Source organism: Aulonocara sp. 'chitande type north' Nkhata Bay, linkage group LG6 (genome assembly GCF_057382095.1).
Source record: "Aulonocara sp. 'chitande type north' Nkhata Bay isolate Kocher_YH1m ecotype deep benthic linkage group LG6, A_spYH_male_GT1.1, whole genome shotgun sequence".
Taxonomy (NCBI): domain Eukaryota; kingdom Metazoa; phylum Chordata; class Actinopteri; order Cichliformes; family Cichlidae; genus Aulonocara; species Aulonocara sp. 'chitande type north' Nkhata Bay.
This window is the reverse complement of record NC_141349.1, coordinates 34,041,433-34,058,505: the sequence shown is the minus strand read 5'-3', so window position 1 is coordinate 34,058,505 and position 17,073 is coordinate 34,041,433. Positions and strand designations below refer to the sequence as shown.

At 39.6% G+C, this 17,073-nt stretch overlaps 1 protein-coding gene and 1 long non-coding RNA gene across 3 annotated transcripts; one reads left to right on the top strand and one right to left on the bottom strand.

The window, feature by feature from the left end:
- Nucleotides 1-3,350: 3,350 nt before the first annotated feature.
- On the bottom strand, nucleotides 3,351-9,021 carry LOC147328240 (uncharacterized). 2 transcript variants are annotated; one of them, XR_015129931.1, is made up of 7 exons: nucleotides 7,794-9,021; nucleotides 6,997-7,105; nucleotides 5,741-5,888; nucleotides 5,547-5,635; nucleotides 5,069-5,376; nucleotides 4,201-4,383; nucleotides 3,351-4,106 (listed from the first exon to the last, which is right to left on the bottom strand). It is a non-coding gene; the product is annotated as an uncharacterized LOC147328240 (long non-coding RNA). The 2 variants fall into 2 exon arrangements; XR_015129930.1 differs by having other exon boundaries at nucleotides 6,997-9,018.
- Nucleotides 7,942-11,405, top strand: dnajb1b (DnaJ heat shock protein family (Hsp40) member B1b). Its single transcript, XM_086296466.1, has 3 exons — nucleotides 7,942-8,353; nucleotides 9,827-10,425; nucleotides 10,570-11,405. Exons 1-3 carry the CDS (start codon nucleotides 8,143-8,145, stop codon nucleotides 10,801-10,803), a joined length of 1,044 nt encoding a protein of 347 aa, XP_086152592.1. The 5' UTR covers nucleotides 7,942-8,142; the 3' UTR covers nucleotides 10,804-11,405.
- The last annotated feature ends 5,668 nt before the right edge of the window (nucleotides 11,406-17,073 follow it).

The window sequence follows — 17,073 nt, the reverse complement described above, 5'->3', positions numbered from 1 at the left end:
AATTGGAATATATTACTTTTATACAACCCAGTGCTGTCTTGCACAACAGCAAATGAAACTGAGGAAACCCACAGAGTGCAGACAGGAGTCTAGTGGTACTTGTAATTAAAAAAAAAAGATTTAGTCACGTTTTGATAAAACATAGTGAATTATATATATAGTATGGTAATGAGGAGCTATGTTACCATAAACTCCGCTGTTGCTCCAGTGCATCGTTATTTTAACTTATTAAAGTCTCTGAAACTCAAGAGAGATGGAGGCCCGTTTTACCAAAGAATATCACAGCATTTGGTGTTTTGATGATGGTGTCTGTATTAATTTGTAGTGAACCTTTCCTCAGGCAGAGGTTCTCAAACTGTGGGTTGGTTACCCACTGATAGACAAAAATGTTCACTCAATATGGTAGATTTCTATTGAGTAAATAAGAAAACTTGAGTTTGTTGATGCTATTGTGGGTTCTGTACTTAAGTCAGATTTAGCTTGGATCCTTTTTTAAAATAAGTGATTAATAATAATAATAATAATAATAATAATAATAATAATAATGAAAAGGTGGTCTTAGCAGTGGCAGCAAATCATTACATTTATGTATTATCTAGCTTCAACATTTAAATCAGTTTGTGTAAAACAGAGATTTAAAAAAATGCAGTTTAAAGAGATAAAAAAGTGGGCTTCCAGATGTGGCTACATGGTAGAATACAGCCAAGTCACAGTAACATGGCAGTTACTGTATCTCTTTCACATGTTTCTTGTCTGCTTTCCCAAGCCAATAATCCCACGGGACATGTAGGAATGGATTTTTTCTAATGTTTGAAATATTTTAGAGTAATCAAGAGTGGTCTTGTGATCTTGTTTTGCATCAAAATAAACCTAAAGTTATGTTTATCAAGACAGCGAGGGCCGTCAAACATACCAGAAACAACTTAGTCATGGCTTTGCAGAATCTGGGGTGTGAAAATTGGAGAAAAGCCCTGAAATAAAGTTTTTCAACGAAATGGTATTCTCTGTAAAGTTACGTATTGCCAGCATTGCTACACAAGAACAAATATGTATGGACATAAAGTACTATGCTCTTTACTTACAAATACTCTACATATAAAAATTTTATGCTTTTACGTCATTTATTTATTTGTACGGTGCTTTCTGAAACACACAGTTTGTAAAAAACAAAACTCCATATTAAAGGTAAGTATATATGTTCAAGCATACAGACACAAAGTCAAATAGACGTTCTTATGTTCTAATTCTAACATACACACTTGAATGCACACATCAGATGTAAACTATGGCCAAAAATAATAGGAGAAGGATTCAGAAAAGGCTGACCTATAAAAAAGGGTTTTCAGCAGTGCCTTGAAACAGACCACTGATTCAGTTGCCCTGACAGGGTGAGAAAGGCTTCTCCAAAGTTTAGGCACTCCAACCTCAAATGAGTGATCACCTCTGGTTTTAAAATAAGATTGTTGAAGGAGACCCTGATCAGATGATCTGAGAGGCCATTTGGTGTTATAAAGCATACATACATACATACATATACATACACGAGTCTGACCATATGCACTCTTACAAGGGATGTGTTAAAATTGACACATCATGTGTTAAATTTTAACACATGTGCTGCATCAGATTAGGGACAACACATGATGTGTCAGTTTTAACACAATTAATGTGTCTGCTCCTTTAACACATCTTCTGTGTTAAAAAATGTAAACACAAAGATGTGTTATTTTGACACAAAGATGTGTTAAAATGTGTACATTTCAATTTTTTTTAAAAAAGGAGAAAAAAGATGGGTATATATTATACACTTATTGAATTCCATTTTTTATTTGGCATATTATAAATCATTACAAACTGAATGAACAACAACTGTCAGAATCTTTTCAATTAAAATGTTTTAAATTCAATTTTAGCCAAAGCTATATCACAATTTTTACTTTACAAAATCAAACAAAATTCATATCTGACTAGCTTTCTATCTCTCTAGATCATTAAAATGTCAAAAAAAATTGAAAAAAGGGCAATCATATATATGATTGCCCTTTTTTCAATTTTTTCAATATACACTCAACAAAAATATAAATGCAACACCTTTGTTACGGCTCCCATTCCCCATGGGATGGACGTAGAGAACTAAAATTCATTCCAGATACACAATATAACCATCCCTCCCAAACAGTGGTCACAAATCAGTCCAAATGTGTGGTAGTGGGCACATCTGCTATATTGAGATAATCCATCCCACCTCACAGGTGTGCCACATCAGGATGCTGATCTGACATCATGAGTAGTGCACAGGTGTACCTCAGACTGCCCACAACAAAAGGCCACCCTGGAATGTGCAGTTTTGTCTTACAGCAAAATGCCACAGATGCCACAAGCAATGAGGGAGCGTGCAATTGGCATGCTGACAGCAGGAATGTCAACCAGAATGACAACCAGATCTGTCGCCCGTGCATTGAATGTTCATTTCTCAACCATAAGCCGTCTCCACAGGCGTTTCAGAGAATATGGCAGCACATCCAACCGGCCTCACAACCGCAGACCTCGTGTAACCACACCAGCCCAGGACTTCCACATCCAGCAGGTTCACCTCCAAGATCGTCTGAGACCAGCCACCCAGACAGCTGCTGGAACAATTGGTTTGCACAACCAAACAATTTCTGCACAAACTATCAGAAACCATCTCAGGGACGCTCAACTGCATGCCCGTCGTCCTCATCGGGGTCTTGACCTGACTCCAGCTCGTCGCCGTAACAGACTTGTGTGGGCAAATGCTCACATTCGATGGCGTCTGGCACGTTGGAGAGGTGTGCGCTTCACGGATGAATCATGGTTCACATTGTTCAGGGCAGATGGCAGCTGAGAATGTCCCAGTTCTTGCATGGCCAGCATACTCACCGGACATGTCACTCATTGAGCATGTTCGGGATGTGCCTGACCGGCGTATACGACAGCGTGTACCAGTTCCCACGAATATCCAACAACCTCGCACAGCCATTGAAGTGGAGTGGACCAACATTCCACAGGCCACAATTGACAATCTGATAGACTCCATGCGACGATGTGTTGCACTGCATGAGGCAAATGGTGGTCACACCAGATACTGACCGGTTCTGGGTCCCCAGACCTCCAATAGCGCAAAAAACTGCACATTCCAGGGTGGCCTTTTGTTGTGGGCAGTCTGAGGTACACCTGTGCACTACTCATGATGTCAGATCAGCATCCTGATGTGGCACACCTGTGAGGTGGGATGGATTATCTCAATATAGCAGATGTGCCCACTACCACACATTTGGACTGATTTGTGACCACTGTTTGGGAGGGATGGTTATATTGTGTATCTGGAATGAATTTTAGGTCTCTACGTCCATCCCATGGGGAATGGGAGCAGTAACAAAGGTGTTGCGTTTATATTTTTGTTGAGTGTATATATATAATGTTCTGATATAATCCAGACAATACATGAATTAAAATTTTTAAAGGTAACAATTGTCATCTTCAACAAATTGTCAACATTTAACAAATGTGCAGTTGCATGCAAACAGAAAAACATACATTTTGGCGAATATAGCATCCAGGTTATACAATTTTGTACCTTGGGTTTAAATACAAAAATCAAAAATTTCAGCCAATCAGTTCATATTGTCTGACCTTTCCACTGCATAGGCATAAAAATGGTCAGTCCTGATAAGCAGTGTATTTGGCAAAGATGCCAAATGAGGTTTCTCACCTCTGTGAACAGAGACTCTCTACATTTTGGACAGGTGAACATTTTACTTGCATCCTTTAATCTGTGCAATCAGCTCCAGTACTTTGGTTTTCCTTTGGGTGGACAGCGGCAGGTCATAGACAAAATCAAAGAAGGTGAAGACGGAGCCAAGTGGTGCTGGATAGGACAAGTTACATACCCAGTACAGTTTGAAAAGCTTATCCACAGCACACGTCAGGCCATCATTCAGAGAAATGGTTACTCTGTCATTCTTAGCAACAATGATGTACTGCCTGGTTGCCCTCTTTAGATCACCGATGCATATCAGCTGGGGTTGGTGTGTTGTGGATGATGCTTCAGGATCACTGCAAAGCGATGCAATACTTGTTCCAGGCTTGGAGATGGGGGAAGATAAAGATAGTATTCAGTGAGGTGTAGACAAATGCTTTCCTCAGGTAAATACCGTGAGAACTTTACTGAATACATACCAGTGCAAAAAAGGCTGCAACGACTGGCACCAACTGGTGGGAGTAGGTGTGTTAACACATGGCGGGGGGGTTCTTGTTTCCAGGGCAGCTACTGATTTGAGCTTCGGAATGATACTGGCTTCCCATTTTCGCAAAAAGAGATCCACCTTTCCTCCTGTAAAATTGCCAAACTCCAAGTCCAGCCTACGGAAATAAAAGAAGTGTTTAAGTTTAAAATGAAGCATTAAATACATTAAATCAAAAGTACATTCTGTCCATTTGGTAGCTGTATGGCTAAGATCAAACTTTACAGTATCACATTTCTGTTATCCATTCCACATCTAGCTTACCTACACAGTTAAACAACAATTTACTTGGAGTGGTATTTGAATACAAGTCCATTATTCCTTAATTTTAGCTATGATTTGGGTCCCATCAGACCCTGAGAAAAAATTAGGACTTTTTAGCTGATGTTCAACTTTCTAGCAGACAATTTCTTATGTTGTCTGTCTGCGGTTTGTCCTGTAGAGCTTTTTTGTTGAAAATAGTGCTGCTGAAAGCAGAGTTTCATACAGATTTAGGTGATTTTTTTGTAGGGTTTTCACTTCCACGAGCAGCACTTTCTGCATTGTCATTTGATGTCCCTACTATTAGATAGTCATTTGGTGGTACGACTAAGATTTTGGACCATGTGAAAAGTGATGCTCATTGTAATCAGTGCGCAGGGAGTAATGATCAAACTCTAAAGTTATAAAACTTTCAAAATATTCACTAGGAGCTCATAAACATACCTCCAAATGTATCGACTCCTGTTACATACTTTGTATGCAAAACACAACTGAGTGGAGAAGGAGTACATAAACCATTACCAGAGAACCAAGCAACTTACCAGACTTGGCATGTCCAAAAACCGTGGGTACTCTCCGAATATTCCAGGCTCTGAGACTGGTGTATGTTTCCTCCATGCCTGACATGATAATTGGAAGGTTCTCAGCTGAGGGCCGCAATAACTTGGGTGACCCACTCATCTGTGCTGCTGGTATTCCCATCCTCTCGCCTGAGCTTCTTGTCTTCACCACAGTCATCTGTCACTTTTCGCTTCTTATAATGTCTCTGCCCCTGGTCGAGATTCCGTCTAAGGTTGCGCAGTTTAGTCTCTAGGAATCCACAATGAGAGACTGGATCATAATAATGCTCCTGAGGAAGAAAGGACAGAGGTATATGGGTAACAGCTGAGCAATTTTAACTGAGAAAAAAAGCTCTAATAAATAATTAGATAAAGGTTAAACGATACACAGTAAGTGGGAACAAGTGCAATTTACAGTATGTAGTGGAATTTACATTATTAAAATGCTAAATTTACTTACAAATCCTTCCCCCTGTCCTGCCACTTAAGGGTGGAAAAGTGGTGAGGATGCTTTTTGCTACAGTTAGCTTCTCTGCACTAAGAGGGTAACTGGAAAACAAAGGTAAACTTTTTTACTTCTGTGCACTTCAACATTTTTAAAGGAAAACATTCATTGCAAAATTTTAACAAAGTACAGTAAAGTGCGATACTTACTAACCACACCTCTCCACCAAATCCCCAATGCAAGTCTTCACAAGGAGCCTCCTCGATGGCACCGACAGGTTTCATACTCCTTAAGAATCTGTGGGGCTTTCCTGAGTGACTTCAGGGGTTGACTTTGTTCTTCTGTGGTAATGGTAGACTGTGTAAAGGCAACACCAGACACTTTACCTCTCTGCAATAATCTTCAAAGTCATGACAGCAAATTTCCACAGAGCATAAAAGCACGAGTTTACTCAAAAAGCTGCAGCAGAAGAAGGCGGTTTCTTAACTACGTGATTATAACGCAATGACTAAAAGAAATTCTGAATAATAAATAAATTGATTTTATCTTCTAGTTGCTACTTGGTGAATAAATCTGATCCTGACTAATAGTGATGTCTGATGTCTGTGGCACTGCTGACAATAAGAATTTTTTTTTTTTTACAAATTTCTTTCTCATCTATAAAAGTGGTTACAAGGACTTTGACAGATTCTAAGTTGTCATATGTGTGCTGAAAAAATGAAACACATGGCTAAATAAGTAAGATAATTTGCATGGTCAAGTTGCTGTTGTTTGGTTTTTTAAATAACACTGACTATTACTTCCTCAGAAGTTCTGCATAAAAAAGAAACTATATCAGAGCATGTTTCCAGCAATAAGCCTTAAAAAAGAATGTGCACATACTTTAGTTAATCATACCAGATGCAAAAACTGCTTTAACTGCTTGAAAAAATAATTATCTCTGTCAATATGAGGTATATTTCATGTTAAAGTTACTCAGTCTTTATTCCTATTCTCTGCTAGTAAACGAATGGTCGCGGTGATAACTACATTTGCTATATTCAGAGCTAACGACAATATTGTCATTTTACTCAACACTGCTACGGTTAGGTGCTGACTCTGGCGTTGCTCATAGACAACATAATGCCTGTCGGAGCCGCTAGCCAACTACCACACTGGTTCTAAGAGCAATTTCTGAATACTCTAATACATAAATAAAGTAAATAGATAAATACATGAATAAAGTAATACATAAAAATACTACCAAAACACATTAACTCTAATGGAGTATGGCACGAAATCCAAGAACTAATAATAAAATTAAGAGTAGGATATGTTAGCAAGACTGTTACATTAAGGTTAGCTAGGTATAGTTAAGCAGTAATTAACTTAAACTCTAAACTCCTATATTTTATATAAATTCACATTCTTCCAGAAACCCGGCATATTTTCAGTACATTAAGATAAACTGGTAAATGATACTTACTGTAAGGTCTGACAACATACTAGGCGACGTAACCTCCATCTTTGTCTCCTTTGTCTCATTGGCGCGAAAGATAGCGCCCCCTTCCCGCCGCCGCCGGTATGTCATGTTGCTGGGCAGAATTTGTTTCAATTTTAAGCATGTGTGTTCTTACTCATTTCATTTTCTACTTTTGCTTCAATTGTATTCACATGTTACGGTCAAAATTAAGCCTGTTCTTTGTGGATACTTATGCTTATAGTATAGCCATGGCCATTAATTGGTATGCCATACATATTGAGAAATAAAAAATTAATCCTCTTTCAGAATTTTAGTACACCATACCTTGGTCCACATTACATTATAAAATGTTTTATTTGTTGAAAGTAATGAGGAAAGGATTAAGGAAAACAAACAATAACTAAACATTTTATTTATTCAGTTAATATAGTTATAATACATTGTTAATCTACAATTTATTTCACTAAACACAGGGCTAGTATCAAATTACTGAGCTGCTAATTTTAGGTCCTGTTGTTAGATTCTGAAAATAACACACAAAATGTGTTAAACTGTGCAACACATCAAGTGTGTTAAGCGTTTTACACATTTTTTCAATGTTTACACATTTTCTTACACATGTTATGTTAAAATTTACACAAAATGTGTTAATAGTGTAACAACACATTTTTTGTGTCATTTTTTAACACATCCTTTCTAAGAGTGTGGGGCTTTATATGTCATTAATATAATTTTAAATAAAAACAAATTCTGCTTAATTAGCAGAAAATGTTTTCAGTAGGTTGTTCTGGAGTACTTACTGGAGTACTGATCTGGCCCTTTTGAAAGCAAATTGGGCTGTGTGTGGCCCGTAAACTAAAATATGTTTGACACTCTTGGATCAGGCATGAAACGTAGGTTGAGAAATATGTCCGACACCACATGAAGGCATCATGGCGTGACGTCCCGCTGGGCGTGTCCCTGGCGCAGCGTCACCGAGGAGATTGTTCAGGCTGGTTATGGAAAACTCTGGAAGTTTCCACACTGTTTATAAAGAAAATATGCGGGGCTGAGCGGATCGAGTTGAGTCAGGATTGAGGACGTGCGGCAGAAGTTCATCACCAGCAATTTACCAACAGCTACAACAGGTTAGACCACTGGTTGGTCAAAATGGGTAAAGACTACTATGAGATTTTGGGGATTAAGAAAGGAGCATCGGAGGACGACATCAAGAAAGCTTATCGTAAGCAGGCTCTGCGTTATCATCCTGACAAAAACAAGTCACCGGGAGCCGAGGAGAAATTCAAGGAGATTGCTGAAGCTTACGACGTTTTGAGCGACCCTAAGAAAAAAGATATATACGACCGTTTTGGCGAAGAAGGTAAGTTTTCTAAATCATGCAATATTGCGGGGCCAATAATCGTCAAGGCGCCGTCAGAATAACGTTTAACACAGTTGGAGCTACGAGCTGTCAACAAGGCTGGGTGGAAACAACAGTTCTGAACATGTGTAGACTAAACTGGGATAATCCTGTGTGTCATGGCGCTGTCCTGGCTCTCCTGTCCTCCGACCTTCAGTCAGTGGCTTGTCTCTGAGCCAGGACAGGAGAGCTGGTCTGCTGACGGCAATACTCGCATTGCATGTTTCTGCAAGAACTTGATGAAGTACGTAGAGAAGCTGGAGGGTTCTGCATCTGACGGGACAGGAAAGGGGCGGGGGGCTCGGCTTTTAGGCCCTAACGATGACTAGCTAACCTCGGTGTTGATATTTTTAGTTCACAAAAACCTGAAATGGTGGAAACTTCTACTTAAGTATTAGCACAGAGGTTTTAACATTACAACAAGCCAAAGTATAAAGCATAAAATGCTTATAGTTTAAAGTCTTCAAAGTCAACAACAAAGTAAAGATTTAAAATAAATGGATATCAATGTAAAAAATGTACATCTAAAGTATAGTGAAGTGGAAGCATAACCTTCAAGTGCTTCAGCGTTGTCCTCGTTGTACTAAGCTGCAGTCCACCATTGCTCCTATTCATGCTGTTAGACAATGATGATGGACATTGTGAGATTAACAGTACTCTAGCGCAAGGGTATTGGTAGAGGGGGGCAGTGCCACTCCATGCACCCAACTGGACATATCCCAGCTACTCTCATGGAATACTTAAGTTACTCCTAGTAAAGCCTGGTAAAATTGTGAAAAATCACCTACCCAGTGCACTCATGCAGTGGAAACCTCAGTTATCCCCAGTGATCACAGCATTACACAAGCATTCGTGTTGTGTTTCTTCACATTCTTCTTGGTACCTCCTGAACTGAGAGCATTTCCAAATAAGGATGCTGACAAGTAATATTTTGGCACACAGTTAAACAGCAGCTGCTGTATAACTTTGGTTATACAGCAGCGGTTTGTGCCACTTTTTATTTTTATTTTTTTTTGGGGGGGGGGGGGGGGGGGGTGCTATTAATTCTAACATGACAAATGTGTTTTAGCCCTGTTTCCTGGCTGATTTTAGTGTTATGCTAGTTTCACATCTGCTTTTGTACTTTAAAGGGTGTTTGCAAAATCAAAGCACAAAATAACTTTGTTCATACTATTGTTTAAATGAAAAAACATGATAAAATTCTCTTTATACCAGCATTCACGTGAACCTCATTAGTGTATGGGATATTTTAAAATCATTACTAATAAAAATCTAAAATTAGTAATTTGCATTAAATAAGTTGCACAAAAGTAAGATAATGATGACTAACAACTGTTTCTTACAAGAATAAAAAAAACAAACAAACAAACTTACTGCAGTGTGCCAAACCCAAACTGAATCCTTTTAATCTGATTGTTTCTACTATGCTTCCAGGACTGAAAGGCGGAGGCCCTACTGGTGGTGGTGGTGGTGGTCCTGGCACCTTCAGCTACACCTTCCAGGGTGACCCCCATGCCATCTTTGCAGAGTTCTTCGGTGGACGTAACCCATTTGAACAGTTCTTTGGCGGGCGGAATGGAGGCATGGATGAGGAAATGGACACTGATGAGCCATTTGCCCGCTTTGGGATGGGTGGCGGCGGAATGGGGGGAATGGGTGGGTTCCCTCGCTCCTTCAGCTCTGGTATGGGCGGTCACACTAGTGTGGTAAAGAAGCAGCAGGATCCTCCTGTAGTTCACGATCTCCGGGTGACCTTGGAGGAAGTGTTGTCAGGTTGCACCAAAAAAATGAAAATCTCACGGAAAAGGCTGAACCCTGATGGCCGAACATTAAGGAAAGAAGAGAAAATCCTAGAGGTGCAAATAAAGAAAGGCTGGAAAGAGGGCACTAAAATTACGTTTCCTAAAGAGGGAGACGAGACTCCTACAAACATTCCAGCTGACATTGCATTTGTGTTGAAAGACAAGCCACATCCAGTGTTCAAACGTGACGGCTCTGACATCATTTACACCGCTAAGATCTCACTCAGAGATGTAAGTAAGAGTACATATAACTTTAAAAATACATTTTCAATGTTTTTTTTTTTTTTAATCAATTTAAATGTTAACTAAATGACATATGAAGTTAACTGGAATTCCTAATGTTTTTCTTCTTTATCTTATCTTCTGATTCTCCAGGCTTTGTGTGGCTGTACAGTCAATGCACCCACAGTAGATGGCAGAACAGTCACTGTGTCATCAACAGATATTGTGCATCCGGGGATGAAGCGACGAATTAGTGGAGAAGGGCTACCTTATCCCAAACGACCTGATCGTCGGGGAGACCTAATAGTAGAGTATGAGGTCAGGTTCCCAGAGCGGCTCACTCAGAGCGCGCGGGACACAATTGCTCAGGTCCTTCCTCGATCTTAAAAAAGACAATCATACCAACAAAACAAAAACAAAGCTGCCAATATAAATGTTTTCAAACATCACGTGGTTACTCGTGGCGGTTAAACTCACTCCAGCCAATATAGGACAAACTGATGAGTCAGATCATCCTCGGTCTACTTGATCATCTGTAGTGTCAGAACCACCTTTTGGAACACGCTTACCTGAATGGGTGAAGCAATTCACATACTAGAATGTAAATATATGACCGATACTGTGTGGTGTTTGATTTACTGAATATTATATTTTGATGACACTGAGTGTATATAAAATTCATGTGCACTATTCTGCGGGAGCTCTTGTTCATTCTAAAAGTCTCATTAAGAAGTTTTTATTTTTTTGTAAGAAATTGCAACAGGAACGTTTCCATTGCAATGTTTACATAGTTAGTATAGAGGTCTTATAACATTTCTAATGATAGATAAAAAGTTTCCTTTTCTGAGAGACTTGCTTCTTGACATCAAGAGATTTTATGTGTGTTTGAATGAGTGGTGTTGCAGTTGATGCTGTAAGGAGTGACATTTAAATCACAAGTGTTGTGCTATCTTTGGACAATAAAGACATTAAAATTGTTTAATGTTAAAGAGAGTAGTCTTACTGTTTTTGTTTGTTTGGTTTTTTTATTGCTCTGTGAGTATTTCAAAATAATGTCTGCTATTCTACAGAGATGAAAGGAACACTATGAGGGGAACTGTCCGAGTCTCCTACATTCACTAAGTGCGATGTCACTTTTGACTAACAAGGTTTAAATTCAAAGTCTTGTCTGCTGCCGCTATAAATATGCATACCGGTACTTAATTCTATAATTTAATCTCTTTGAAATTTTGCCTTTGTAAACCACCACAGTTAAGTTTAAATCAAACAGCATATAACTAAAGTGCCGACTATAAGATACATCTCAAGGGGTTTAACCATTGTATTAACATTGTATTAATGGACGTGCAACTTTTTTTTTCTTTTTTTTTTTTTTTAATAAATATTTCCCCAGTTTTAGAGGTTCAAAAGTAACTGGATTGTTGGCTGATAGGTTCCATGGTCTGAGTCCTGTTCTCTTGTTACTTTTATGACAAATTAAGCAGATTAAAGATCTGGAATTAATTCTAGGTTTTGAGCTTGTATATGATAACTTTCACTTGAACTCTAAATATGAGGTCTAAAAAATATTGATAAAAGCTTTGGAAGCCACTATTAATCTGAATCCAGAGAAAACCTAGCACATTTTCCATTTTAATCATTTTAAGATGATTTTTTTTTTTTTGTAATACTAGGATGGAAATCAAGTCCACAAACAATGTCAAGAACCCAAAGGTTTGTTTACACCATTGTGGTTCCCAACTCAACTGGGATAGGCTCATGTGATTGACTTGCTTTTGAAGAATACCATTTCTGTCACGGCTGCACAGCAGTCGTGTGGTGAATTGAGTAAAGGATCCAAGATGCAGGCACTGACTGGGGTGCGAGTGAATATTTATTTGCAGAGGTGATAAGGGGACAAAAACAGGAAGAGCAGAGCGGGGAGTAAACCAACCTAAACTGGGGAAAACTAAAGAACTCAACTTAAACCAAACACGCACAGGGGGAGGAACAAAATACACAATGAAAGATGGCGGAGAGACGCAGACTAAACACCAGGTTACACAGAATGATGCAGACGGACACGGAGTTAAACAGACGACGCGACAGAGAGCACAGGAAAACACAGGGCTAAAATACACGGGGAGTAATCAGGGAATGGGCCACAGGAGGGAGACACAGCTGGGAGCAATAAGGCTAACGAGACAGGGGAGAGGTAAAACTGAACACACTGACATGAGACATGAACTTTCAGAATAAAACAGGAAACTAACAGACACAGAGAATCAGACAGGACACTGAACATGACAGGCAGACTCATGAGCAGACACAATAACACCATGGACAGACAGAGGGAACACAGAGAAGTGGGAGCAGGCAGGCAAAGAACAGAAACCTAACAAATGGCAAAATCACAACAGAATACACACTCGGAATGAACAAAAGCATAAGGAAACACAAAACACTGAGTCCTCAGACTCAGGACCATGACAATTTCTTTGCTTTAAGAAATTTTTGGGTTTCTTTTACAGTATGTTTTTTATCAGTTTGCAATGTGACTCACGACCTGATCAGTTTTGCAGCATTTGGCTGAATCTGAGTAGAGTATAGCTCTGTACACATCAAGATTCATCCTGCTGCCTCTATCAGTAGTCACATCATCAGTAAACACTAGTGACCTAGTTCCACTGGCAGTCATACATCCCATTAGATTACCTTTACCAGAGGCCAACATAAGTTAAACAAGGATATCATTCTGTTATCTGGATTCATAAGACAAAACTACACCATGATAAAAATGTAAGCAGGTTAAACACATAATACAGTAACACTGCTGTAGGTGAATCAGAGGCATGAAGTTCACACTGACGCCTCTGTCTTTCTAAATGGAGGGACAGTAATGTGTATATGTAAGTGTGTAAAAAATTATAGTAAGATTAACAGCAACAGTATTTTGTCTATATCCGCCATTGTAGCAATTTTGTCTCGTAAACAATAACGTGGCGCACAGCATGACGTCAAAAAGGTGCACACCTTTGACGTTTCGTGACTCTTTTCCTCATCCACGCATAAACGCAAAAACTGAGTTTTCGAAAATCTTTACCCTGGCAGGAGGTTTTATAAATATCAGTTTTCAGTGATACTAAATGCAGTTTACGTGTGGACGAAAGGACCAAATGCATAGAAAAAGCTGTGTTTTCAAAAATATCCGTGTACATGTGGATGTAGCCCTAGAGAGGATGAAGGGAATTGTTGATTCACAACTACGAGATGAACAAGCAGGCTTCTAACAGAACCGATCATGCACAGATCAGATCACAACATTATGCATCATAATTGAACAGTCTTTGGAGAAGGCATTTGACAGTGTGGACCAGGGACGATTCTAGGATCAGAGCTTTGGGGGTGCTGAGCACCCGGAGAGCTGCCCAGCCAGGCAAGATAAACCTGTCTCTGTCAGTCCCTGCATCCTTAAATGTTGTCCCAAGTTCTGTCTGACTGTCACTTTGGTGCATTTAAACCCCTGTTCCTCCCTGTCCTCATCGCCTGTTGTCTTCGTCTCCGTTATCAGTCATCATAATTTTACCATCTCTGTGCAAGTCTGCAAATTTCTTTATTAATATAAGATTCCTAAATTCATCAAGTCTCTCTGTGCCTGGGTCCTCGTCACAAAACATGACATCACTGTTTTGTACATTTTAACACAATTTAATCCCCACATTTGTGAAAGAAAAGCAAAACACTTTTTTAAAAAGTCTGTAACAAAACCATCAAATCTGATCAAGGTTATTTAAATGCTGCAAAAGAAGAATGGATTGTAATAAAAAAAAAAATACATATAGTTCCTTAATTACTGGGGGAGAATTATGAATGATGCTCATAGTGAGTAAAAAGTAAACAGTGCATTTTTTGGACAGAGATTCACTTTTAATGTGTTTGTATAATATAATACAGATACATAAAAAACACTCCCAAAACAGAATTATTTCAAATAAATTATTACAAAATATTAATAAAAACTATAAAAATGGAGGCAACTTTGCCTGTGGTAGAATGTATACAATGTATACAATGTATACAGGCACTTACACCTCTGCTCCGCTGTGTCTCAGCCACCATCGCTCTGGCAGCAAGAGTGCTAAAGCCAGAGTAGGGGAGAGGCGAGCTGGAACAAACCATTTTGGGAGGGGGGGTTATCTATACTTTTGTTGTTACAATGTTATGTCGCAAACAAGTACAGTACTGTATGCTTTTTATATTTTTAGTAGTGTGTCACACAAACAGCAAATATTGTCAAAAAAAGTAAGAAATCTTTGGGGGTGCCCCCAAAAATGGGCTAAAATCGCCCCTGGTGTGGACTGAGAGGGCCATTGGAACTTCCTCCAGCATACTACAGCATCCCAGCCAAGATGGTCAACATGATCAAGGGCTCATATTAGGTCATGACCTGAAGAGTAATCCACGAAGGGCAACTCACCAACAGCTTCCAGGTGAAGACCGGAGACCGACAAGGATGCCTGCTTGTCTGTTTGTCGTCATCAACTGGATCATGAAGACTTCCACCAGTGAATGCAGGAATGGAATTTAGTGGACCCTTTGGAGTCAGCTTGATGACTTAGACATTCCTGACGACCTGCCACTTCTTTCTCACAGCCAGCAGCAGATGCAAAAAAAAGACCAATGCACTGGCAGCTATATCAGCACATGGTGGACTCATCATCAACAAGAAGAAAACCCAAATTCTCAAGATCAACTCCAATAGCAACAACCCAAGCATCCTTAATGGAAGTCCTCTAGAGCAGCGGTCCCCAACCTTTTTTGCGCCATGGACCGGTTTATGCCCACAATATTTTCACGGACCTGCCTTTAAGGTGTCGTGGATAAATACAACAAAATAAAACTATTACCGGTACCGAAAAAAAAGAAGATTTATTCATAACACACGTGAAAAGACCCAGGGAAACCGAGTTAACGATAAAAACGATAACAAAATAACGCTGAAAACCGATAAAAACCCTGAAAACCATACATTTCACACCTGAGCTTCAACTCTCGCGACCCGGTACCAAACGACTCACGGACCGGTACCGGTCCGAGGCCCGAGGGTTGGGGACCGCTGCTCTAGAGGAAGTACACTGTTTCCCCTACTTGGGCAGCATCATCAACCAACAAGGTGGAACCGATGCAGATGTCAAGGCAAGGATTGGCAAAACAATAGTCACCTTCATCCACATCAAGAACATCTGGGCATCCAACGTGAAGTCAGTACTGCTGTACGGGGATGACACCTGGGAAAAAAAAGACCTCAAAAAAATAAACATTCCTCAATAGCTGTCTCAAAAGGAACCCCCACATTTGTTGGCCAGACACCATCAGCAACATCAACCTATGGGAAAGAACCTGTCGACTCCCAATAGAGGAAGAAATCAGGAAGAAAAGATGGTGCTGGGTAGGGCACACTCTACACAAACCACCAGCCAACATCACCAGGCAGGCTTGACTGCACCTGCAGTGGTTATTACTTAGATTTGCTTCTTTTTCATTTACATTTCGAATTTGATGTTCATCCCAATGTTGTTCATTTATGGCCTTTATTCAGAATCCGGACTAGTTCTGACATCTCTGAATAATGCTTTCTTTATTATCAAAATATATGCACATGATAACCATTTCACAAAAGAAAATTTAATTTTATTTATTGAACCCATGTATTTCTGCACAGGATGTTAACATTTGTCCTAATTCAATAAAAGTATTAGTAGAAGGTTATTTAATTTTTTTATTTTGTGTTTTGGGTCGTTTTTACCCGACTACATGCTAAAGCATAGACATATGGTAAAAAAAAACTTCCTAAAAGTCATATCTTTATTTCAGTTTTATACATTGCACATCACAGATTTTGCTCACAACATGCACAGGGTTTGTACGGGTGCTTGAAATCTTGAAAATGCTTGAATTTAATGTTGCATTTTTTTAAGGTTTGAAAAGTGCTTGAATTTCACATGTGGTGCTTGAAAGTGTAACTGTATTTCATTCACCACAAATAACTATCTGATTTAATAGTTTTCTTATCAGATGGAAAAATAAAATGAGTCGCAAAATGTAAAAGCAAAATTTCCCTGCCTGGGCTGTCTTGCGCCTCTGGCTGTATCCCAACTCAGAGTCTGCAGCCTCAAAGTACACAGCCTCAACGGTCCTAAAGGGCCGCGTACTCAAAGACCGCTAAGGCCGGAAGTGCGAGGCTTGCATGGGACGGTCTAGCCTCCGTCGAGCTACCCAGGTTGCCTAGCAACCATGATACTAACAGCTGGAAACGTGTCATACAGCTTTGTTTGACAGAAATGAAGGAGAACACATTTAGTTCATTTGTTTCTACATGAGCTCTGTGTGATTTAATAAGTATCTGAGGCTTAGACCACGGGACTGTAAAAACATGATTGTTGGGTTTCATTTCTGTACTGAACTGTCATGGTCTGGGTGGGCACCTGCAGGTCTCCGACAGCGGCCCCTCCTCCTTTAGGCGGAGTTCGGTTGCTCCTCCCTGGCTGTCCACCTGTGAGCAATTATGCCAGCAGTATATCAGACCTGCGCTCTCAACCATTCATCGCCTGAGTATCTGCTATCCCCATGTTAGTCAAGTGGAGCATCATAACTCTGTCCTGAAGCCGTGTGATGACT